This window comes from Eutrigla gurnardus (genome assembly GCF_963514095.1).
Source record: "Eutrigla gurnardus genome assembly, chromosome: 15".
Taxonomy (NCBI): Eukaryota; Metazoa; Chordata; class Actinopteri; order Perciformes; family Triglidae; genus Eutrigla; species Eutrigla gurnardus.
The window spans coordinates 13,016,332-13,042,575 of record NC_139938.1 but is presented as its reverse complement, the minus strand read 5'-3'; the positions used below and the strand labels follow the sequence as shown (position 1 = coordinate 13,042,575).

At 43.4% G+C, this 26,244-nt stretch overlaps 1 protein-coding gene across 1 annotated transcript in view; it reads right to left on the bottom strand.

Annotated features, from left to right (window-relative positions):
* Positions 1 to 414: 414 nt before the first annotated feature.
* Positions 415 to 26,244, bottom strand: part of rtn4rl1a (reticulon 4 receptor-like 1a) — a 77,398-nt gene continuing 51,568 nt past the window's right edge. The window contains exons 2-3 of the mRNA XM_084028555.1: positions 2,902 to 3,356; positions 415 to 2,083 (exon numbers count right to left, since the gene is read on the bottom strand). Coding sequence (XP_083884681.1) covers positions 1,193 to 2,083; positions 2,902 to 3,356 — 1,346 coding nt within the window. The 3' untranslated portion in view covers positions 415 to 1,192. The remainder of the gene's footprint in view (positions 2,084 to 2,901; positions 3,357 to 26,244) is intronic.

Below are 26,244 nucleotides of genomic sequence, written 5' to 3'. Positions count from 1 at the left end.
TTTTGGACTACATCAGGAGACATATTGTGGTGGTCATCAGTACTCCACTTTTTTTTTCTCCAGCATTTGAACACCTCCTGTGACTATTTGGATCGAATCTGCATTACAAAGGAAAATACATACGTTTCTGGAATCTGACATTTTGTGAGCCAGACTGGTTTTTCCTTGGCCTGCATGTGTTGAGGCCTCTGTTTTGTAGCCAGTGAGGTTGAAGGATGAATAAAACCATCCCTCACCTCCACAGTTTGTCCTTATTGGCCACTGGCTCTCGTTAGGCACTCTGATCTAATGTTGTTCTACCCGCATGGCTTTAGAGGTTTTCTAAATATTTTTAATTTAAGATTTAGTCGACACACACACACACACACACACACACAGACACAGACATTCATTCACTCACTCGCCAGTTGGCTCTTTATAATGGAAGATTGGTACTGAATGGCTTTAAAGTTGATGTGTTGCTCAGACAACGGACACCCTTTTTAAGAAGTTTGAATTGTTAGTTACATAGATGTGTCACAATTCCACTGGTGGTTTTCAGAGTGGATTCACCTTCCTGTGAGACATGCAAGTAAAACCACTTTATAAGTAGACGTACAGTGATTGGTTATTACCGCTCTGACACTGCGATGACTCATGTTCCTGCCACTTGTGCCTGCAGTATTTAGTGTATTTTATGATATCGAGGTGCCGTCGAGTGAGCAGTGTGACGGTTATAAATGGCCGTCTCCGTCTCCGTGTGAGTGACACATCGAGGTTGCACTGAGAGAGCTCTATTGTGTCGAGGGTTAACATAGAGGCCAAGCCTTGAACTGTTTTGCTCCCTATTGTGCGTTCTCTCTTTTACTTGACTGGCTTCTTATTTAATGTGGCTGTACAGCGGAGTACATGAATTTGGTGACACAACCGATGCCACAGGGACAAAGGTAAATTTTCCTGATGTTTACCTTGGTGACATCATCAAAGCAATGGGCTGAATTGTTTTTCCCTGACTTCCTTGTTTTGATTATGACTCGTAAAGATTCTCGCCTTAATACCGCGGGAGTACTTTGACGGTAGAATATTTGATAATGTTCTTTATGTACACACAGAGTTATGCACACGTGCCTCATTTGAAGAGCCAGGGCAGGAAGGGTCAGGGTAATGAATCGTAAAGGTTGCAACGCCAGCGCAGAAGTGTCCGTTTCCTGTCTCAGTGTAGGCGGGCAGAGATGAATGACAGCAGAAGAGCTGATGGTAAACAGAAAATATAATCTGCAAAGTGTGACCCAGCGTTATTATTGGCTCTCTGCACCCCACTCGGCGGGCCGACAGAAGTTCTGGGGATGCACTTGTTCTTCCTCCTCGCAGTCCCAGACAGGTCGTATTTACCTTCGTCTGGAGTATAGTCTTTCTCGCTCCCCTCCCGTAGTACTTGCACCTCATTGAGGCCCCCTTTTGCCTTGCGGCCCCGGCGTGTGCAGTTTCTGCGGCCTCCCTTTGGTGGCCGCGGCAGGGGCGAAGGTGAGGGCAAGCTGTACTGATCCCCGTGGGGCAAATACGGCCGCTGGTGGCGGTTTCTGTGACGATTCAGGTGGTTCAGAGACTCTCCGTGCTCCATCTCCCCACCCGGGGTGTCGGGTGCGTGACCCTCGCCTGCCAGGCAGCTGGGCAGCTCCTCTTTCTTCAGCGTTTTCAGGTCCTTCTCCGCCAGCTCCGGTGGCGAAACGCACATCAGAGATGAAGTGGATCCTCTGAACCGCCGAAGCCAATCCCAAAGTGACAGCGCCTTGCAGTCACACTCCCAGGGGTTGTCGTTGAGCCGCAGGTACTCCAGGGCCGGCAGAAGAGTCAGGCTGGATCCGGAGAGCTCCGTCAGGGAGTTATTAAACAGGTACAGGGTGGTGAGGCGCCGCAGGTCATGGAAAGCCTGCCGGTCAACCCACTGGATTCGGTTCTGGTGGAGAAGCAGGCGGTCTAAGACCCCCAGACCACGGAAAGTGTTCTGGCGAAGGCTCCACAGTTTATTGCCATGCAGGAAGAGATGGCTGAGATTCAGAAGGTCGATGAACAGATCGTCCTCCAGGAACTCTAACTGGTTGTCCTGCCAGGATGTAGGTGAAGGGTGAAAAGTTAAAAAAAACACAAGCTTAAAATGGGGTAGCAGTGCATTTTACATCACTTTAAAATGGAATGAGTGATTTAACATTATCACATTATCACAGCTCCACCAGGAATGAATAATATCACATAAAGCATACATCGTACAACACAAAGCGTGGGTGACTCTTATTCCTCAGAATGCGTTCCCGAAGCACATTAAGTGCAGGAAATGGCTGGGTTAGAAACTCAAAGGTCAAAGGTATTATTCTTTGATAGCTAACTGAGTGGTGAACAGTGAGGTCATAAACTATGTTCTTTGCCATTTGAGTGGTGCGTTTTGAGGACCCTGTTAAAATGAAGGGGCCAGAGGCCAAAGATCACGGCGGATTTACGCACAACCACGCTTGATGAGCTGCTACACGTGAAGAAAGGATGCCGTCAAACATCAAAGCTGTAACCTTCACTCATGGTGTTAATGTCAAATGATTTCCCCTTCAATAATATGGACAGGGGATCCTTATAATGGAAGTTTTTCTCCACAAGAACCCACAGTGTGAACCATGAAATCATATAATCTTGATCATATGAGCTGTACTGTATAGGTTACCTCAATGTGAGCTCTGCTTTGTGGTAATTCTGCCGCACTGAAGATAACAGCATAGCATTTCATCATTGTACAATTAATATAAATTGGAATAGGCAGTAAGTGCTGAGCCAGGCTGATGGACAGATTACACCATTATGTGATTGCATAGGCAGATGCAATATGCAGCAGAGATAAAAAAGAAAAAAGAAAAAAGGAGGCTGTCATCCACGTACCTGCAGGTAGAGATACTGGAGATTGTGGAGGCCTGCGAAGATCCCTGGAGGCAAGGTGATCAGGCCGCAGTGGTACAGGTGCAGGGCGTGGAGCCTGCCCAGGCCCATGAAGGTGTCCGAGGCAACGGCCTGCAGGTGGCGGTTATCCCCGAGATCGAGCTCCTCGAGGCGGTCGAAGCCGTGAAAGGTGGAGGGCTGTATGTAGGAGATGTTGTTGGAGTAAAGCCACAGCATGGTGGTGGTGGGCGAGAAGTGGCCGCGAAGCAGCCGCTGGATCTTATTGTTCTGCAGGAAGACGCGCTCGCTCTGGGCGGGGATGCCCTCCGGCACGGCGTGGAAGTTGTGGGCCTGGCAGGAGACGGTGCTGGGGGAGGTGTAGCAGATGCAGTGGCGAGGACAGGGCAGAGACAGATCCAGGCCACACAGCACCAGCAGTAACTCCACCCCACCATAACCTGAGAGAGAGAATGGGGGGGAAAAAAACAAACAATGAGATGAAGGGAAAGGGAGCGTGAGAGGAAAAGACGAGCAGAATTAATTGAATTCATACAGCGGCGCTCCTGTTATCAGACGCATCTCAAATGAAACATTCATTGCTCTCAGTTTACAAGGACAACCACGGACACGGTTCAGTGCCGACGAATTACAACTCTGACATAAATCTCTGGCAAACACACGTGTACACAAACTTTCATGTATTGTTTTCTGGGTCCATTCTTCTCACACATTTTCCTTCCCAAACTGATTATCCTCTAAAAATAACTTTACCCCATCTTAATCTTAAACTCAAATCTAAACTCAGGGGACCATTTTTGTTTTGCAGCAAACCTTGAAGGTCATTTCTATGAAGAGGCAGCTTCACCACCACACGCAGATGCGACCAAAATGGCAACATCTTTTTGAGCAAATGTGTTTTTTTTTTTTCTTTGAAGATGTCACATTTTCTTCTCGTTCATTAGACCAACCTGGACGATACGGCGCACACAGCATCCTATCACGCTCCGCACAGCGTTCTATCTTTTGGTTATCCTCTAAAGGCGACAGGAAATCGATGCTTCTCCTGCTTGCAAGTGAACACTCAGCTCACATGTAATACATTCTCACAATAAGCAAGAAAGGGGGAATAGAGGGAGCGAGAGCAGGTGGATCTGCAGCACGTCTGTGAGGTGGATATTACTTTTTTGTTTTCAGATTATCCACATATCACTCTTTATTTATTCATTCCATTGTTTTTCTGCGTTTGGATCACTCCAGTATTTGGTGTATTGTGCAGCCGGAGAGGGGAAAAAAAGGGGAAAGGAAAAAAAGATCATGGTGGAGACATGTTGATCCGGGGGAGTCATTTCTGTACAGTATGACTGTGTGTGTGTGTGTGTGTGTGTGTGTGTCATGAACAGATGTGATGGACAGATGTCTTTTAGTCCAGGACACCGCTGCTCTGTAAAGAACAACATGTTCTGAAATGTCAGCAGAGGACAGAGCGGTATTATCCTGGGTGGTGAACATGTGTCTCCTTACACTTGTGTAGCCACACACACACACACACACACACACACACACACACACACACACACACACACACACACACACACACACACACACACAATAAGTATCCTACAGATCTTTTTAATCAGATTGGTTATAATGCTGATGTTCACCACTACAGTACCAGAGCTTCAACTCAAGGTCTACTTGCATTACCACGACCAAGAACTAATTCAATGAAAAGCACTGTTGTATATAGAGGCATTTCGTTATGGAATACTCTTCATTTAAATATTAGGACCATTCCCAGTAAAAAAGCATTTAAGAAACATGTAAAGTCACTTTTTAGACTTAAGAGTTAATCTTTCATGTTATCATTTTGAGAACTTTCTCTTTCTTTCCCTTTTTCTTTCTTTTTATTGTAACTGGATCTGTGTATGTTTTGTAACTGGATCTGTGTATTATTATTTTATTTTGTACTTTTGAAAAGGACCCCAGGAAGACTAGCCTGGCGTTTGTTCGTCGGCTAATGGGGATCCTCAATAAACAATAAACACACTCACACGGGTGTCTATGTGTGTGTCCTCATGTCTCTCTGTATATGTGACATTTTGACTGACACTTTTTGTGAGGGCATTGTTGGTTGTATTCGACAAGGCTGACCTTTTTCATAAAAAAACAAACAAACCCCGCCACACTCACCGCTGTCGTCATAGCAGCCTGTCCTGTCCTGTGGTATCAACAACAAATCAATACAGCGCATTCCTCTTTCATACTGTACTGTAATTCATATTTAACATTTATAAATATACATGCGAGGAGACACTGTGGCGTTTTTATTTTTTATATCTGGTCTTGGTCTTTTCATGACTTGGACTCTGTTTAGGTGCTCTTAACTACAACACTGATGGCACTGATATTGTATGTAGTCTCACACGACTGCTCAAGTTCTTCATAATCGTTATCTACATAACACATTCATAATAATAACAACTCTCAATGTATTATCATAGACATATTATATTCCACCATGCCATTTTGTCATTTTACATTAGTCGGTCATGAACAAACTTAAATCATCCGCTAGCTGCTATTCAAGAGTATGAGTAATATTTGTTTAGTCATAACAACACTGTTGTCTTATGTATTTCTGCCATCACGTCTTTGTATCTCTAGGTGAAATTTGCATATTTGTCTCTATCTTGGTGTCTTTTCTTGGCACTCTGGCCCCTTATTTATATTCAAAGTACATGTCTTCATCATACATTCTCATACATTATTATTGATTAAACAGCCCGGCAGTATATTAAGTTATTAAAATGAGCTCCGCCATTACCATCTGCTACGTTCAAGTAATGAACAAATGAATGCATCAATAATTAGAAGCCATTAGTATAATTTATATTATTCCCAAATGGGCCATTCTGCATAAAGAGTACTTTTACTTTTGGTCGCCTACTTGAAGTCAATCTTGATGCTAATATTTTTGTGCTTTTACTGTAAGTAATATTTTGAATGCAGTACTTTAAGTAGAGATGTGAGTATTTCCTCCACAACTTACTGCAGTGTAATTCACACTGTTTACCTCTCCACTGTGACTTTAAAAAATAGTTTTTGTGCAGTGTGTTTCACATATATAGTGCTGACCATCCCCATCACAAGTCATTTTTGTGTGTGTATAAAATAGAATATCTCATTCATTTTGACGAGGTCTTTGTGTGCACAGCTGTCTTTGTTCTGATAGACCCTCTGTTGGGTTGGTGGAAGGTTACATAATAAATATTTCACAGTGATTAATTCACATGTATTATTGATGCTTCAGCTGAAGAGGTATTTGCTGCACATCCACGTGTGGCCTGATCTCCCCTTTCTATTCTCACAGTCTGCCTATAGCTTTTATTGGTCATATTGTCATTCAGTCAAGATAAGGTCAATCGTGCTCTTTTCCTAAAAACTAAACTTGGAGAATGTAAGAAGTGGAAACTGACTTCTCTGACACCAGCGCGTCATCGTTTGGAGCGTAGGTCCACTGACGAGTGTCTGTACTGGATGAGCTGGGAGTGAGGAAGTGTTGGCAGTGTGTATTCGGTCCCTCGGGTAATCAAAATGATTTTATCTCTTCGTACTTCCCTCCTCTTCTCTACTCCTCTACTTTATCTGTCCATCTGTGTTGCCCTTTGCTTCACGCTTCCCTGCCTCCTTCCTCCACAGCTTTATCTTCCCGCGGCGCTCAGCCCCGCCTTCTGTGTCTGTTAATTAGGTACAAAGCTGCTATTTGCTTCCTTAAGCGTGTGTGTTAAAAAAAATGTGCACTGTGTTAAAGAGCATCTTTGACTATACATGCATTACTTTATTCACCTGTGACTGTGTGGCCTTGTGTCTTTTTGTTGGTGTTTCTTAGGAAGAGTCGCTTGGAGGAGCTGTATTTTAATGGTTTGAATAGAGGTTGACATTTGGCTCTTGGTGTATATCTTAAGGTCTTTGTATCTCGGTAAAGTGTGCTGTAAGTACGACTATAAAGGATTCTATAAATGTGGGTTAAGCTGTTTTTTGTTGTTGTTCAAAACTCGACTGAGTCAAAGATAACACTTGTTATTTCTGTTAGTGAGCTAACTTTACGATATTACATTCACCAAAGAGGTGGTCCCGTTATTATTATTTTCTTTACATTAAAATTGTCTTCAGTGTCACGTATTTATGCTTTTAGCATTAGTTTCCATTTCCAATTGCCTCTTTCTTTCTTTCCAATAATATCCTCTATATTTTAATGCTGTTCATCGTGCGTACGTGTCCCTAGTTGTGTGTGTAAAATGTACATTTGAGGGAAATGTGTGTGCATCGCTACTTTCTGCTTGTGGGTGTTTAAAATGTATAGATTGGGAGAGATGGAAGTGATTATATAGATAGAAAAGCTGCAGACTACTGTCAACCAGCATCTAGTCATTCAAACATTTTAATTTTTTTAAAACAGGATGTATTCACTGTTTGTCTGCTTTTGATTGTGCAAACAAAAAAAAAGATTTCAATAGAATAAGCATTTTTATAATGCATTAGCGGCTTTTAATGCATTGCTCTCAGCACCAGAGAGGGAAAAGCTCCAGTTCTGTAACCACAACAAATTAATGATACCGTGTTTTCAAAAGTTAACATGTTTTCGAATGTCTTAACACCACGTAAGCACATCCGTGGATTTGCCACTGTAGATTTTCAACTGTTCGGCTTCACAGCACCGGTGCAGTCTGCAGTCTGCATAAATAGAGAACTAATTGCAAATCAGCAATTAGGAGAGGCATCAAGTTGGCATTAAGCCAAGCTTCAGGCTTCCCAGTAAGAAGCCTCAAGGTACATAAAAATAATTTTCACCACTAATTCTTCATGACGCAATTCCCCATGTCCTGCTGTTAAATAGGAAAATTAATCAGGGTGAGTTTCCATAAAAGTCGTTTGTTCCCGGTGTGACTCTCTGGTGAAGGGGTGTAATGTTTTAAAGCTCATTTGATACCGACTACCTTCTTAAGATCTAAATATTTTTTAGTGATTTTTGTAAACCAGGTGCTCCGTTGGAACAAAGGAGCACACTATGGCTTTGTTGCCTTATTTTTGCTGTAAAAATCGGTTGATGCTTGAATATCGTGCTCAGGGGTTAAGATCCTTAATAGGACTCAGAATGTTAATGATCGTTGTGAATGAAAAGGTAAAACTTGTTAGTTCACTGCAAATCCAACATGTGGGCAACATCAAAACAAATTCAAATGAAACACTAATTTTACCACCTACTATAAATTTTAATATTTATCAGTTGATTCTCTAAATATTTATTATCCGTCCCTTTTCACAATGAACCACTCTTCACATTGACATTCCCATCGAACGGCAGTTATTTTAAAATGCTTTTCTTTGAGAGCTGGTTGCTGACCGTCTGCTAACAAACAATCTAGCATATAAAAAGCTGTTTTCTAAATGAAGTTCAGTGCAGTGCTCACTCATCATCAAATACTCTGGGGCTCCATTACATCACTGCCAGCAAACTTCACGGAAAACATTGAGGGCAAAACAGCATCATCAAATATTCTCTGGTCTAGCTCAGCAAATACACCAACTCACTACAGAGCCTGTTTGTAGACTTAACTGACATTCACTTCACTATGTGTGTGTGTGTGTGAAATATATATAAGGATATTAATGCTTGTGTCAAATTTTCTCTGCGGTTTTAGCAGGGGAAACACTTTGGATGGCATGTTCCAACATTTCTGATGTTGCTTGGTGAATGTAGGTCATGTTTCCTCCTCTTCTAAAGCACAATTACCGTAAAGCACCAACAATTGGCACCGTGTTCCTCAACGTTTTTCAAGGGCCGTCGTTATTCAGATACTCAGCCTTACAGGAAAGTGTCTACTAAAAAATAAAAGGGTTTTTGACGTGTAGTTTTTGAGATCAACATTGTAATTGCCCCCTACAGTAGTGTTAACAGGGCTATCGATTTTTGGATCTGTGTTTCCACTTCCAGGTGATGAGATTGGTTCTGACATTGGCCTATCATTGTAGGTGGGAAATAAAAATATTTCCTAACAACTATGATCGAGGGATCTAACCTGTATTGTTGCCATCACTGTAACTGGGAAGTGTATGGGGATCAGTGCTAATATTATAAAGCTACGCTAAGTAGCTTTGTAGGAATTTGGCTGGCTCCCACTTTCTGAGTGGAATACAAACTTAATACCACCTTTGTTCCACTCAGATATGATGAACATCTACAGTATCACTTTATTTATATTTCATTTTTACAAAAAAAAGTGTGGAGAACACAAATGTCAGTTAAAGGTTTCCTTTACTGGAACAGTAGAAGACTCACCCAAACCCTGAACCATAGCCGGAGACCAAAAGAACACAACTTTTGGCCGTATTGTGCAATTCCACTTTTAGAAAAACAATGGAGTTGAGTCTACAGCACCACACAGTCAAAGATGTTTTCCTGTTCAAATTCCAGCTTGATTGGATCATAATCACACTGGTGATGATGTCCTTTTGTCCTCTGGGTTGGCACACACACACACACACACACACACACACACACACACACACACACACACACACACACACACACACACACACACACACACGGCTTTCACTTTCTGCCAGTAATTGTCCATTTCAGCAAGTGATGCCTTTTTAATCACAACTCTCTCTCATTGTCTCTCCTTGCTCTCTCTGCCTCTGCATCCGTTTTCCCACTGGTTGTTTGTCTTAATTCTCATCTTGGCCTCCCTGGTTGGATATTTGCTGAAAGCTTCATCAAGCACAGTCAGGGTTCAATTACAAGAGCCATCTCTCTCCTCTGTCTCTCTCTCCCATCACTCCACGCCAGTCATACTGTGTGTCTCACACACACACACACACACATGCACACACACACACACACACTTGGAGAAAAGAAGCACATACACATGCTGCTTGTCATCACAACAGCCTCCCAACTACAACCTGGCATCTGGAGGAGACACCTGCCACTCATTCTGGCAAACACAGGGAAAAAGTAGCAGAGTGGGGGGGGGGGGGGGGTGTAAGAGGGGGAGGGGGGAGGAAAGGAAAGGAGGGGAGCCGGAGAGGGGAGGAATGGGCAATATCATACTCAAAGGGAATGAGGAGCTCTTAAAACATGAAAGCCGAGGCAAGGGGAGAGAGGCACAGCGTGGCGGTGTGGGAGGGAAAGAGAGCACCGCGAGTGAGACTGTAGCTAAAAAAAGGTGAAGATGGAAGTGACAGGGATCTACTGCAGAGCGTAGACCGTTATATAGGTAGCTGTGTAAACGTCTGTCTGCCCTGCCGACAGTGACTTCTGATGATTCGCCAACTGGTTCTATGACCTTCTGTGAGGTAAGTCAGGTAAACACTTGCAAATTGATTAACACGCATGCGCACTCAACTTGCGGGGGGGAAAAAACAACCTCATTTAGTCACACTGAAACACATGTATTCTCTTCATCCAGGTGCGCACACACACACATATGCAGACAGGCCGCGGGCGCATACACCCACATACAGACACAGATAATGGATCGTAATTAAGCAGCGGTGGCAGGATTTAACCTGAGAAAAAAAAAGCAAGAGTGAAACGGGAGAGAAATAAGAGTGGAATTTATAAAAACGAGGGGGCAGAGAATGAGACGGGGTGCAGGAGAGACGGCGGCTAACTCAGGCGCTGGCTGTAAACGCCGCTCCCCTTCTTGTTGGTGCTTGATTTAGCTTAGCGTAATCCCAAAGATCATTTAGCGTTGCTCATTCAAATGGTGATAAATCTCTGGCAGAGTTAATGAGAGATTTAAATGGCGTCATTGCCTCAAAGACACAGCTGAAATATCTCCTCGCTATATAATCCTCCCCTCATGTAATATCGTACATAACCATTACATCCATCTTCATATCGGAGACAAACCGGGTCAATATTGTCGGCTCTGTGCCACTGATCCTCTGTGGCCTCGGAATGACTATTTCTATAGTCTTGAAAGTTTCTTTAATTCAAAGTCGCACTTCTGTGACACTCAACAAAAAAAACAAAAAATTACAACAAAGCTTGGAGACAAATCACCGGCTGACTGGGCAGAGAAACAATTGATTTCTCGAAACAGACGTGAGCTACTTCCAACTGGTCTTGATCCATGATCCTGCCTGTCTGCGTGCAGATAGAGAGGCGTAGTAATGACATTGGGACATGGCTTTATGAGACGAAATATAGCAGAACCGGGATGAGTTTATGAATTTCAAATCTATCAGAGTACTCCTTAGGAAAAAAAGAAGAAAAAATCATTAGTGTCCTTGATTGTCTTGAGCAGGATGAGTTACTATCCGAGAAGAAAATCAACCAAACTGATCCTTTTTTTATAACCTCCATGTTCGGTTGTCATCAGTCTTCAAGTTCTGCTTTGTGAAAACGTAACGACTCAATCCAAGGAGTTGAGCAGCTGACACCACCGGTGACAAAACCGTCCTTGCTCGTTAATATAGTGTGGAAATATATGGCAGTGAAGTGCTCACTGTGATGGATTACCTATCGAGAGGAAGTGGATGCCCCATAGTATGGAAATATGAAAAGTAAACTGAGCCCTAAAGCTTTCAAATGCACCAGTTATACTCCTTTTCTATTCTTGTATTATACTAAACCGTAGGCTCTTTAACCTCAGGATCCCCAGCACAGCAGTGTAGTCCACCTCCGTCCAGCAGCGAAGCAAAGTGCTTAAAGTCAAAGCAAAAATCGGTGTTCATTATCGTGAAGCACCTTCAGTGGTACCTCGCACGTTGAACAAATCTGAGAAGACCAGCTTAGAAGCTTTTTCTTTTTAAGGTATCTTATAATTAGCGTAGGACCGCTCCTGTGTGGTCATTTGTTCCCCCGTGTGAGGCTGCCTGGGCTGATGCTCTGCTTTGGTTCCCCTGACCCCCTGTTGTGACATCTGTTCGGCACGCTACATACTGGCCCATTAAAAGCATACACACACTCTACTCTGTGTGTGTGTGTGTGTGTGTGTGTGATGGAGACGGAGGGGCAGATATATTGAGAGAGTGAGAGAGAGAGAGAGGGAGAAAATGCAAAAATAACCTCTACCCTCTTTGCATGCAGTAATTGGGTCATTTAAAGGGTAAGCTTATCTCAACACCAATCAAGCTCTAATTATTCTCAGAAAAACTTTGCCCAGCCCTCCCTCCCTCCCATATACACACACCCTCCACATGCATAATCAGATGATGCAGGTCACAGCTTTCCCTATTTAACTCCAGCCTATTAGTGGAGGAAAGATGCGAGCGGGAGCAGAGCGGTGCCGTCAACGACGCCGCTCTCCATCTCATCGAAACCACGACAAACGCAGGCCGACAGGGTGACATGCGTCAATGGGAAGCAAGGGGCCATGTTCAGACTTCAACGAGGAGGTGTGGCACCTCCTCCTCAGGCGCCCGACGCTAATGCATTCAGGCACGCGTGCAAGGACACAGGAAGCCGAGGACCCACACACACGCCTTTTTACACAGAACACCTGAACACTGGAAAATAGAAATCCAGGTGAAACGATCAAATTCAAGAAAACCTTTGGACTAAGTGCTCATTGTTTCTTCTGTTGGCTTTCTGTTCCCAGAAAGTGGTGCTCTCAAAGTGGTGGGCAAAATGTTTGGGTGTGTGGGAACGTCAATGGCGATGAGAAGCACATCATTCCAAACAATAACACACACTCTGGCAGGCATACATGCGGATGCAAACACTTATACACGCACCAACACAGCAGCGTACACCCCCGACGGAGCTAATTCACAGGGTTTACGTAGCTGAATGGCCCTGATCTGGACAAATGTTTCGTTTTTGGAACGATTCGATTCAATTCTGTAAACCACAGTTTTCACCAAAATTCTATTTCCATAAAATAAACATGCAATAGTGCGAGTGAGATTATCTGTATTCTTCTGAAAGGTGAATTACTTCTGTAACATATTTATTCTATAAAAAAGTAGTCCTAAATAATATTTTATGCTGAATACAAAAATGTAATTAAACATTGCTCAGTTATTTTGAACATTTTTCAATAGGCTGGCAGGGGAGAGAGTGTCTTAAAAGTCTTAAAACATTAATCATAATTAAGAATCGCGATTCATAAGATTTAATGGATTTATATGGATTATTGGTGAAGCCAAAAGGATTCATTCTATTTATTTATTTTAGCAGATCAATTTAGTTGAATCTATAGGACTGACAATCGATTAATCGATGCATTGCATGAATTGTTACACCTCTAATATATATATATATATATATATATATATGAAAGTGTGTGTACAGTTTTAGCATCTGTGGAGTGTGTGCAGTTGCGTTGAGGTGCTGGTTGCCCTCCTGTGTGTTGCCATGACTGGATCTGGAATGCTTTTGGCGGATATCCTCGGCGGAGAGCGGGGAGAAACGAGGCTGTCCAACAAGCCAATGAGAAGAGGACGAGGAAGTGCAGCACGGGGGCCGAGCGGTTTTCTTCTCTTAAAAGCTGGTTGTCCGATTCCCCCGGCTCCAGGAAAATCCCTCTCTTCCCTCTTCTTGTGACTACATCATTCCCTGCTCTCTCCTCTACACTGCAGGTATGAATCACCCTTTGTCACCCTCCTCCGCTCTCCTCCCTGTTGTTCGTTTAGTTTCCCATCTGTCTCCATTACAAAGACGGCAAAAAGTACATCAGGACTTATTATTGCATAAATCTTACACTGGCAATGGCTGTCTTCCACAGTGTTTGTTTTTTGAGGCCGCTCAGAGCGGGAAATTTCCCGCCATTGCTCGGGGATTACACTTGTAAATCAGACGCACACACATTCAAGAAAAGAGGCGAAGGAGAAAGAAAAGAGGAAGGAGGCAGAAGGAGATGAAGGGTTGCAAAATCCGAGTATCCAGAATGACAAGTGAAGTGAGCAATTTCAGCGCGGTGACATGTCCGAGGGATCATCTGTCACCGGGCTGTTTTATCGGATAACACGCTGTTACTGCGCGCTTGCCTTTTGACTGAGCCAATCACAGGCAGGCGTGGGCCATTTTCCCCCGACTGATTGGCCAAAACAAGCGAGGGAGATCGCCGTCGAGACCCTCATTAAACGGGCGCCCCGCCGAGAATGATTTTAAGCACTATAGAACTGTCAGCGCTTGATGCGATCACTTTCGTTCCAAAATGAGTTATCTGGCGGCTGACGAATGTGAAGCCTACTGCAGCAAAATGATGAATGACTCGAGAGCACGACGACACATGAAGTATACTGTGCTGGATATATCAGTGCCTGATCAACCCGTCCATCTAGATCCGCGTCAGATCGTTTTCCAATAGCTTACAACTGACAGCAATAAGTGTTCTGGCAACACCATTAGCATGATATCAGTGTACACTTCCCCCTCTGCGTTGCCGTGGCGTCGGAGGAGAATGCATTCAGGTGGCCTGACGGAGAAAGTGCTGAGGGGAGACATCAGTCAGGAAACGTGAGAAGGGCGGTGAAAGGGAGAGGAAGGATGTATGGCAGGCGAACAGGCGGAGGCGTCACAGCTTTGCTCCATCAGCTAAAGAGAGATGGATGAAGCGAGAAGAGCACGTCGGTTAAACTCCCCTCCCATCAGTCATCGGATCTGGCTAATCTGAAGGTTGCTGGTTAAACTCCGCCATCAGTCATAGCGTTGGGCTCCTGTGAAGGTTAGACTCATCTGGAAAACGTCTCATCGTGCCGTTCTAGTTTGCAGCGCCGCATTTTCTCCGTAGTTGTGCTCTGTTTATTCCTCAATTACTTCCTTTTGATGTTGATCATGAACCTGTTTCCATTTTTGGAGGTCCTGTTTGGAAATCTATCTGACCGCCTGCAGGATTTGAGAAGTGGCTGTGAAAAGTTTGCGGCCAGCTCCTCCAATGACGATGGCGGCTGTTCTGCTCGGATTCAGCGCGCTTACAATGGAGTGGACTTCAGCGACGTCTTACTGTGACAGCGTGACGCTCACATCAACGTTAACACGAACACTTCAAACCCACTCCTGCAGTACCGTCGGCTTCTCTGCTGTTGAGCCATGTGTCCAAACAGCATCATTAAGTCACACTGTGTGTTATTGCTGATCTGAATATGTGACTTCCTTGAATTTTGCAGCCTCACCGAAGAGCGGTATTAAAAATAGCCACACTGGCATGGGTGTGTGCAAATCTGTTATTTCTAAAAATAAACTTGAGGTCCGCTCTGTAAATAACTTTTCTGTCGTGCGGTGCGGGAGGGAGCAGAAGAAGGAAATGACAGTACTTTATATACATTAGACCCTGTCGCTGTGGTATAAATATAGGCATGCAACTATCGAGAGAGAGAGAGGCTCAATTGAATTGATCTGTTGTTGTCTCTAAAATGGAGTCTCAAGCTTGATCTCATCCAGCTAATAGGATGAGAGCTGTGGTGAAATGTGTTCAAGCCTAAAATGGCAAATCATATGAAATACGATTTTACTCTCCGTGTCCACACTAGCGCACACAGGCTTCTCTGTATTTTGTCATGGGGAATACACAAGCGTCAGGAAAAGTAGCTGAAGTTATTGATTTTGTTGTTCGCATCTGAAGTGAACAAGAGCTCAAGAGCGGAGCAGACGCTTGTGGTCGCTTTGTTGGAACGTCGTGAATGGCGGTATACCAGGAAGGATGCTGCGTGACATCGGCTCGCATGATTCAGGCTTCACGTGACATTGAATATTCCCACATTCAGTCTGCATAATTTAATCACTCAATTCCTCCTTATGCTTCTTTTTTACTCCTCTTCTTCTGACACTTTCACTGTTTCCATTCATTTTACCCCCAGGGTCTTCCTACCTACTGGCCTTGTGTCCACATTTGTTTCTCCCCTTGTTTACAGACTTAAGGATCCTCTTTTTGATTGTGTATCTCTCAATAGAACGCTACTAATGCTTCAGTAGGGAGCAGTTTGAATGAACACAGGTCTGTGGATTATCCAGGGCAACTGGGACGGTGTTTCTAAGACGACATGTTGAGGTTGTCACATATCATTTTTCAGTACTTGGACCATCGCAAAGCAAAATTCGATTCACCTCTATTGTATCGGCGTGGCAGCCGAGGTTTTCAGAGATGATATATGAAAGCTGTGGGTTCGGGGCTCTAGAGGCTAAACTCGGGACAAGAAATTTCCCATGAACCTCTTTTTAATCCACAAGTAATTCCAGATTTTTTTAATACACACACACACTGAGAGATTTCTCCAACAAAAGACATCTCCGTGATTTTGAATTAAACTGTAACATTTTATTCCAGGCAGAGTGACTCTGCTCTCTCTCTCTCTCTCTCTCTCTCTCCCTCTCTCACCTGAGGCAACAAAGAGAGACTCTACCCACAGTGCAGTATGTCCCTGATCTTTTTTAGCACAGGGGCAACAGCGCTCATCACATCAAGTCCACAAATGTTTGGATTTTCTTCCTCAAGGCCACAAGCATTGCACACAAACACGCCTGCAAATGCACACACACACACACACACACACACACACACACACACACACACACACACACACATCACGGAGAGTATCGGGCCTGCACACGTCGCTAAGGAGCGTGCATGAAGACACATTTTTGTGCTTCTACGAATGTGTACTACTTGGACGGTGTCACAAACACACGCCGTCCCACGCACACACACATTGTACATCAAACAAAACAAAAAACACACACACGGATGCGTACACCAGCATGGAAATTAATTATGAATGCATGTCTCCGAGTCCATCCTCCTCCCCAACTCCCAATATGTCCATCCACTCAATTCACCTTCACCTTGGCTACATAATCCTCTCAATTTCTCACCCGCTTTGTACCACCTTCCTCTGACCCCCCCTCTCTTCACTCCCCTATTCCATCTCCTCATCTTCCTCATCCTCCTCCTCATCCTCCACTCCTTCCCAAACGTGTCTTTGTATCTGAATCAGGATTGAGCCATGCAGTGTGGCTCTGAATTCTGATGCTTCATATTGTTTTTCCGACACTGGGGGAAAAAAGTGTGTGTGTGCGCAGAAATGGATAGAAAGAATGTGTGTGTGTGTGATTCATGTGTGTGTAAGGGAGGTGGTATGTGTGTATCTGAGTGGACATGCATACCATCTCCCTTACACACACATGAATCACACACACACACATTCTTTCTATCCATTTCTGCGGATGGCTTGATTTTTAAGTTTGTTTCGTATTCCTGGACATTAGGCAGCCGGCTGAATCCCTTCTTGGTTTGCACCCTTTTTAGTTGGCAAACAATAAAACCGTATCACTGCCCCCCAGTTTGTTAAAGCTCTTTTGTCTTTATGATCACCCACACCGTTTCAATACAGCTGAACTCACAAAGTCGTTGGTCTCATAAATATTACCCGGTTACTGCCGGGGAAGGAGTATTTACTGTGCTGCAGCACAAGGATGTCAATCAAATCTCTATTTTGTGATTGCAAATGAACAAAATGGGCAAAATTGACGTATAAAATGGGCGATCACAGAGAAAGTTAGAGGTGACAGGAAGTTAACTTAATTGCTGCACAGCTCCTGACTAGGCACCAGCCGTTTGTTTCCTCCTCCAAACTGTCTGACATTGTGGGGTGCATGCACATTAGTCTTAGTCATCACAGGACGCGTGATTTCTGCAAATTAACTTAAAAGTCATGATGCAACTATTTTGCTGATTGATGCAGAAGGAAAACTCCCATGGTTCTCATTTCCCATGACTAATCCAGTGTTTCACATTAATTACCTGCAGTCCAGCCTGCCACGGTTTCATAATGAACTGAACATTTTTTTACACTTCTCAACGGGTGAGGATTCACCTCGGCGGGTCAGAGACGGGCGCTCGGTTTGGGAGGAGCCTGTCTGTGACCTCTGAGTCTAAAAAAGTGAAGCCAAGGTGGAAGTGCCTTAAACCTGCATTCTTTCTAACGACCATCAGGGGGCGTCGATTCTACTGCTTTTCACTTGATTTATTATTTCAGTAAACATTGTAAACATGAGTTGGTCTCAATAGCTATTTTCAAGTCTCATTTGTTAAATTATGGTCCCACTTACAATAAAATAGATAATAAAGCAGGCAATGCTTTGGGGTGTGGCTACATTGTGATTAAACTTTAACCCTTTCACAGAATGTTTTTTAGTTCGGCCAAAATCAAAGATGGTGACAAACAAAATGCTGAACTTGAGGCTTCAAAACCGTAGTCCATAAACCAATGATGGTCATGGTCATGGTGAGGAAGTCCAGTCTACTTCTAGTCTATGACTTTGCCTTCTTTCCTTGTGGGGTTGCACAGGGCTCCCGGGCACACTGTATTTCATGCACTTGTTCATCTAGCCTCTTGTACCAGATTGATGCTGATCACAATACAGGTCGTGAGGAAAAACCCATTGCAATGCAGTTTTCCCCCCATTATTTGGCATATAGTGAATTGATTACTTTGAGGGATTTAACAAGGAAAATATAATGGGCATTTTTACTATTGTCAGGCATTTCATTGAAATAGCAATTAAATAGAAATGGAAATGGAAATGATTGTAAGTTGGCTCATAATAGAGAACATAAGTATTTTCAGATTCAGTCGGCTCAGTGTGGGCATATTTTCGATTGTGTTTTATTTAGGCAAAGCTTTTGTACTGCTGCTTTGTGTTTGGATAAAATTAAAATGGGTTTCGTATTGGAACCCAGAATGGAACATTTCAATATTGTACATCAAATTGTACATCAATTTCAATTCAACTATATCTATTCCTACTGAGGAGAATGACGGAGGGAAACAAACACTAATGTAAGTGTGTGTGTGGGAGAGATAGATGGTTGACATTTTCCTTCCAAGTAGCAGAGGGCTGGTAGGCAAAGTAGGCGGGTGCATATATGAAAAAAACCCACCTTACCCTAAAATAATTCTAACAAAATGTTTTTCAACTGTTTTTTGTAGTATTAGGTATCCTTAATAACATACTAAAAGTTTACCAAATTCTGACCACTATAAAGGTGTCATTTTCAAGATGGTGTCCAAGATGTGTAGAAAACCCTTAAAATAGCCTAGCTCCTTCAATATTTGACCTTGTCAAGTAATCTTGGTATCTAACCCCATGTTTTCTGGGTCTATGAATCCATTGGACTTGTCTAAATTGCACTGACATGATCACATACTTATGATTTTGTGAAATTACTGTACCTTTTTCCTGATCACGCAGCAAAGCTTAATTCTGATTGGCCGGTTAGGTCTATCATCTGGCTATCATGCGCGTGTCACATGAACAAAAGGGCTATTTCACTCAAATGTCACCTGGAAGTCTGCAAAATGGAAACAACACTCACAGTCATTAGATTTGAAATATTGAACAATATGAACACAAAAAATGTTGCCTATTCTGTCTTATTTATCGAACCACAGGAACCTATTTTGTTTAATGGCTCCTATTTAAAAAACTACAGTTAACCCTTAGTTTTTAGTTGTTGTTTTTTTCTTTCTTTTGGTTCTCATGGTTAGGGCCTAGTAACCTGGGTTACACCTGGCTCCAAAGCCATTGGCTCTTAGTTTTGACAACAAACAGCATGTTTAGTAGAAATTTTGCTATGTAAGTTAATATTTAACGCTATGTTGTGGGCTGTTAGGCTCATGTTGTGCAATAAAAGTTCAGTCTGTTACATATCTCATGTAGTTGATAATATGATAAACAATCATAACAAAGACAATATTTATATAGTCCTCATCAAAACAAGCAACGGTACGCTTTAAGAGGCAGACATAAAAAACCCAGATATTTAATACAGTATAACTGTCAAACGTTACTTATGTGCAGTAGATTATATGATACTTCCTCAACAGAGCAGATACGTTGTTATAGAAGCAGCTTCCAGGTGTGAATATTGCAGTCTCACAAGCTCAAAACAAGTATTTTACCTTTCAGTCCACATTACTTTTTAAGGTATGATCTGATTGTTGCGGGCTGCACGGTGGTGTAGTGGGTAGCACTCTCGCCTCACAGCAAGAGGGTCCTGGGTTCGATTCCCGGGTCGGCCCGGGTTCCTTCTGTGTGGAGTTTGCATGTTCTCCCCGTGTAAGCGTGGGTTCTCTCCGGGTTCTCCGGCTTCCTCCCACAGTCCAAAGACATGCAGGATGGGGATAGGTTCATTGGTGACTCTAAATTGCCCGTAGGTGTGAATGTGAGCGTGAATGGTTGTTTGTCTCTACATGTCTCCCTGTGATAGACTGGCGTCCTGTCCAGGGTGTACCCTGCCTTCGCCCAATGACAGCTGGGATCGGCTCCAGCCCCCCCGTGACCCTAAATACAGGATAAGCGGTAGAAAATGGATGGATGGATGGATGGATCTGATTGTTGCTGTACCCACAATGCTGTTGTGACCTAATCGCGCCCCCCAAGCTCTGGAGCAGTCTCTCTGGATTACATGATATTTATGTACTGTACTCCGCTTTTTTAATATGATCAAATATGTGATCTGACAGGAGCCGACCACTTTACAACATGAACCCATATTGCTTTCTCATGATACAGTCAGATAAAAGTATCAATCTATGTTAAAATGCACCAGAATACAGGAAATGCCATCGAGTGTGTTAACAGGTGATTATATTTTTATGCACAATATCTATAACTACATCATCTTTCTAATATATAATAAGGTTAGTAAACATCATAGGAGGGGCCTATTACTTATTAATTATGGCTTATTTCAGAGATCTTGATATAAAGATATAAATTTGAACCATCACAAATATTTATTTATTTTGTCCAACACAATTATATCAATGAGGGTGGAGTCACACAAACAAACAAATATCACTGCGTGACATCATTCCATTCCATGTTCTTTCCCTATTCTCTATTTTTTCCCTTCATTGATGATAATAATAATACAAATATAATACATTTTATTTATAATGCACTTTACATCAACTCAATTACCTCAAAGTGCTACAGTGCACAAAAAGAAGAAGGATAAAAACATTGTAAAATAATTTAATACTAGCATAATAAAAATAATTAAAACATTAAAACAGATAAATACTTTAGCTAAAAGGCCTTTCTATAAAGATGTGTTTTCAGGCATTTTTTTTTTAAAGAATCCACAGTCTGTGGTGGCTTTGATGTTGAGGGAGAGCATTCCATTTCATTGATTCCATTTCATTCTGATGACATCACTGTTTTTTTTCCTTCTGTGATTCCATTCCATTCTGATGACATCACAGGGACATCAAAGCAGTGGCTTTGATCAAAGCACTGCAGAGTCTATAAATATAGTGCAGGTACTGGACAAACACAACCATTGTTCGAGGTGTTGCAGGAAAGTCCAATCTAGAGATAGGATCTCATACAGAAAGGATCAACTACAAAACCATACAGAAGGACTCGAAGCTCGACCAGCCAGAGAAACGTCTTCAAACCCAGGAGGAGAAGACAGAGAAGAGCTACGAAACCATGCAGAAGCAGGAGGCGAAGGTCGACCAGCTGAGGAAACATTTTGAGACCCAGGAGGAGAGCGCCCAAACCATGTGGGAGTTGAAGGTGGACTGCCTGAAGAAAGATTTGCTGATGCAGGAGGCTCAGATCCTCCAGAGGGACGAAGAAATCCTACAACTCAGGAAAGACAAGGAGGGTCTCTCTCAGCAGCTCACAGAGACGACAAACCTGCTTGTGAGAAAAAAGGATGAACTCCTGGAGAGTACAATCTCTTTCTGCATTGTATCTTCAAGATGCAACTCTCTGGAAGCCAAGTTGAGGACGGAGGTGGCCGACAAATTACGGAGCCAGATGTGGAACGCCCAACTGATGAAGGACCAGAGGAGGGAACTGGAGGACAAGTTCCAAAAGGACCTGGCCAAGTCCCAGACAAGCATCCACCTGCTGGAGACAAAAGTCCAACAGATGCAGGACGGGGAAAAGGAACTGAAGGACAAGTCCCAGCAGAGCATGGAGACAAGCATCTGCCTGCTGGAGACAAAAGTCCAACGGTTGGATGACGAGAAAAAGGAACTGGTGGACAAGTTCCAAAAAGACCTGGCCGTGTCCCAGCAGAGCTCGGAGACAAGCATCCGCCTGCTGGATACAAAAGTCCAACAGATGGAGGACGATAAAAAGGAACTGGAGGACAAGTTCCAAAAGGACCTGGCTGTGTCCCAGCAGAGCTCGGAGACAAGCATCCGCCTGCTGGAGACAAAAGTCCAACAGATGGAGGATGAGAAAAAGGAACTGGAGGACAAGTTCCAAATGGACCTGGCTGTGTCCCAGAAGAGCTCAGAGACAAGCATCCGCCTGCTGGAGACAAAAGTCCAACAGATGGAGGACGAGAAAAAGGAACTGGAGGACAAGTTCCAAAAGGACCTGGCCAACGAAGCACAGAGTTGTGAGACAAGAGTTCGAGAGGACAACAGGGTCCTGGAGAAGCTCTGTCTGATCATGAAGAAGAAGAGGAGAGGAATCTTCTCCAGGACAAAGATCCAGGATGAGCAGGCAGAGCTGCAGAAGATGAAGGACAAGATGCATGATAAGGAGAAGGAGAAGGAAGCCAAGCGGGAGAAGGAGGAGAAAGAACGTGAGGAGAAGCCAAAGAAAAAGGGTTTCTTGAGTTTGCTCATGCACGGCGACCAAAAGGTGGAGGTGGCTTCTATTCGTTCAGCTTTCTCCATTGTATCCTTATGTGAAATCTAAATACCAGAATACTAAAACAGCCTTCATCCATCTACCTCACCTCTGTCCTTCTCACCTTCAACGTAAAAGGGTTTTCTCCTGGTCTCTCAGGTTCGCCCACAATATATACATAGTATGTATATATAAAAAAACACCCTTCATCCATCTACCTCACCTCCATCTCCCCCACTCTGTCCTTCTCACCTTCAACGTAAAAGGGTTTTCTCCTGGTCTCTCAGGTTTCGCCCACAATATATACATATATAGTATGTGTATATATAAAAAAAACACCCTTCATCCATCTACCTCACCTCCATCTCCCCCACTCTGTCCTTCCTCACCTTCAACGTAAAAGGGTTTTCTCCTGGTGCTCAGGTTTCGCGCACAATATATACATATATAGTATGTGTATATATAAAAAAAACACCCTTCATCCATCTACCTCACCCCCATCTCCCCCACTCTGTCCTTCCTCACCTTCAACGTAAAAGGGTTTTCTCCTGGTGCTCAGGTTTCTCCCACAATATATACAGTAGGGCTGAACGATTTATCGTTTTCTGACCGAAATTGCGATTTCAGACAACGCGATCATGTGATCGCCAAAGCTGCGGTTTTTGCAGCGCTCCTGACTCACCCAGGATCTGTTGTCAACTATTTTACACATACATGCCGTCCTCCGACCATCCTGCCAAGCTCACCAATCAGACTACTTGTGAACAGGTCACGCTGGGAAATCAGTATTAACCTGCTCCGTATTTGTAATTAGTCAGAAATTACTTCAACTGGACCAGAAGCGGAGTTAGGGGATTTAAACAGCACGTCCGTCATTTGGGAGTATTTCGGGTTTGAGGCTGCAGACGTGCACCAGAAACGGGTACTGTGCAAAACCTGTCGCGCTAAAGTTGCAACATCCAGCGGAAACACAACCAATATATACCGGTGATATAATCTCCCGCGGGAGGGTGCATTTCACGGCAGGGGCGCTGATTACGGCACAACACCGGCACTTGAAAAATCACCACAGACATTTGCATGACGCGTGCATGACGAAAAAGTCCGGTGACAATGATGATCAGGCCCACTGTAGCAAACTCCGTGTAACTCCATATGATAAGAGCAGCGGAAGACACCGGAAAGACGGATTTAAAAACCTCCTCCGCACGCTGGGAGAGGGGCATGCTGGACAGAAGATATACGATTCCCTCCCGCACCGACTTCTAACAGGTTGCCGTCCCACAGCTATACGCGGAGTGTAAAGAAAAAGTGGTAACCAATAAATGAATGACCCACCTATTTTAATGTCTGACATATTTTTTAGAAGGGTCATTTTATTTCAATAACAGTTTTTGTATTTGATTTACAATTAAATTATTACAGTTAAGGATTTTTGCACATTCAAGTTAAGACAGTCAAAGATGGCTCTTTTAGTTCATTTGTAATAACTGCCATTGGTCAAGGACTTTAAAGAATGAACATGCATGTTTCTTGTTAATAAATTCATTTGGAAGCAATTTTTAACTTTAGTTTTCATCCTTGCATTAGAGTTATAGCATTCAATGTTTTAATGTTACTGTACATTGTGAATATTGCACTGAAGCTTGATTTGAAGGAAATCGTGAATCAAATCGAAATCGCAATATCTGTCAGCAAAATCGCAATTAGATCTTTTCCTAAAATCGTTCAACCCTAATATACAGTTCATAAATATGTATGTATGTATGTATGTATGTATGTATATGTAAAAAAACACCCTTCATCCATCTACCTCACCACTCCTTCCTTTCACTCCTGCTCCATCCTCCCCCTCCTTATTCAGGGCAGCACAGTGCGTCGCTGTACAGCGCTGCAGCCTCACAGAGACGCCTCCACCCGTCCCTCTGCATGGAGTTTGTATATTCTCACTGTGTCTGCATGGGTTTTTTCCCTGGTCGTCAGGTTTTCCCACTTAAGTGTAATGTCATGTAAAGGCGAGGACACATCAGACCAAAGATTGGGCATCGGAGAGTCTGGATAGGTCGGTGACATGAGTAACATGAGTAGAAATAATGCATAATAAGAGTAATAACTAGTAATGCTAACTAAACTAATGCTTACTAGTCGATTATGTGCAATGTAATGGCAGCTAGCTGCTAGTGAGCTAACGACAAATAGATTCATGCTTTCATGTTGTTGACGCCAAATTCTGACCCTACCATCCGAATGTCGCAGCAGAAGTCGAGACTCATCAGACCAGGCAACGTTTTTCCAATCTTCTATTGTCCAATTTTGGTGAGCCTGTGCGAATTGTAGCCTCAGATTCCTGTTCTTAGCTGACAGGAGTGGCACCCGATGTGGTCTTCTGCTGCTGTAGCCCATCCGCCTAAAGGTTCGACATGTTGTGCGTTCAAAGATGCTCTTCTGCTTACCTCGATTGTAACGAGTGGTTATTTGAGTTACTGTTGCCTTTCTATCAGCTCGAACCAGTCTGGCCATTCTCCTCTGACCTCTGGCATCAACAAGGCATTTGTGCCCACAGAACTGCCGCTCACTGGATATTTTCTCTTTTTCGGACCATTCTCTGTAAACCCTAGAGATGGTTGTGCGTGAAAATCCCAGTAGATCAGCAGTTTCTGAAATACTCAGACCAGCCCGTCTGGCACCAACAACCATGCCACATTCAAAGTCACTTAAATCACCTTTCTTCCCCCATTCTGATGCTCGGTTTGAACTGCAGCAGATCGTCTTGACCATGTCTACATGCCTAAATGCATTGAGTTGCTGCCATGTGATTGGCTGATTGGAAATTTGCGTTAACAAGCAGTTGGACAGGTGTGCTTAATAAAGTGGCCGGTGAGTGTATGCCTGCTTGTAGACCATGCCACAATAATCCACCTCTATGGGACGAAGAGTGTGACGTGGGTTCTCCCCGGGTTCTCTGGCTTCCTCCCACAGTCCAAAGACATGCATGATGGGGATAGGTTGATTGACTCTAAATGTCCCGTAGGTGTGAATGTGAGTGCGAATGGTTGTTTGTCTCTACATGTCGGCCCTGTGATAGACTGGTGTCCTGTCCAGGATGTACCCTGCCTTCACCCAATGACAGCTGGGATCGGCTCCAGCCCCGCCGCGACCCTGAATACAGGATAAGCGGTAGACGATGGATGGATGGATGGATGGATGGATGGATGGGGTTAGCGGTACTGAGCCTTCACGTGGCAGCCCTGTTTTGACTAATTTGACAGTACCACACAGTTCTAATTAATTTATTCTTTGTTGGAATCAAAAGATAGTTATGAACCACAGAAATCACCAATACAAGGCAAAACGATACGAGAAAGGAGAAATATGCAGTTACTTCAGGGAAATTGTACTATTTTTCACATAAATATGCTTGTAAACATTCACTTTAATAAATAATTGTACTTGTAATCACTTATTTATCATGCACATATGCTAATTAGAATATTAAATGGCTAAAACATGTATCAGATACCAGTATTCCTGGTCTAGGAGGAATACAAAGGAGTAATGGTCATTTATAGGACCTGGCGGTGGCCATTTTGAGAATGGGGCCTTTCTGAGTATCACACTTTGGTAAACTTTTAGTATGTTTATAAGTACATCTGATACTACTATAATCCACTGACAAACCTTTGTTCGAATTTTTTCGGGGTCAAGTCATAGTTGCACCTGACTAAAGTAAC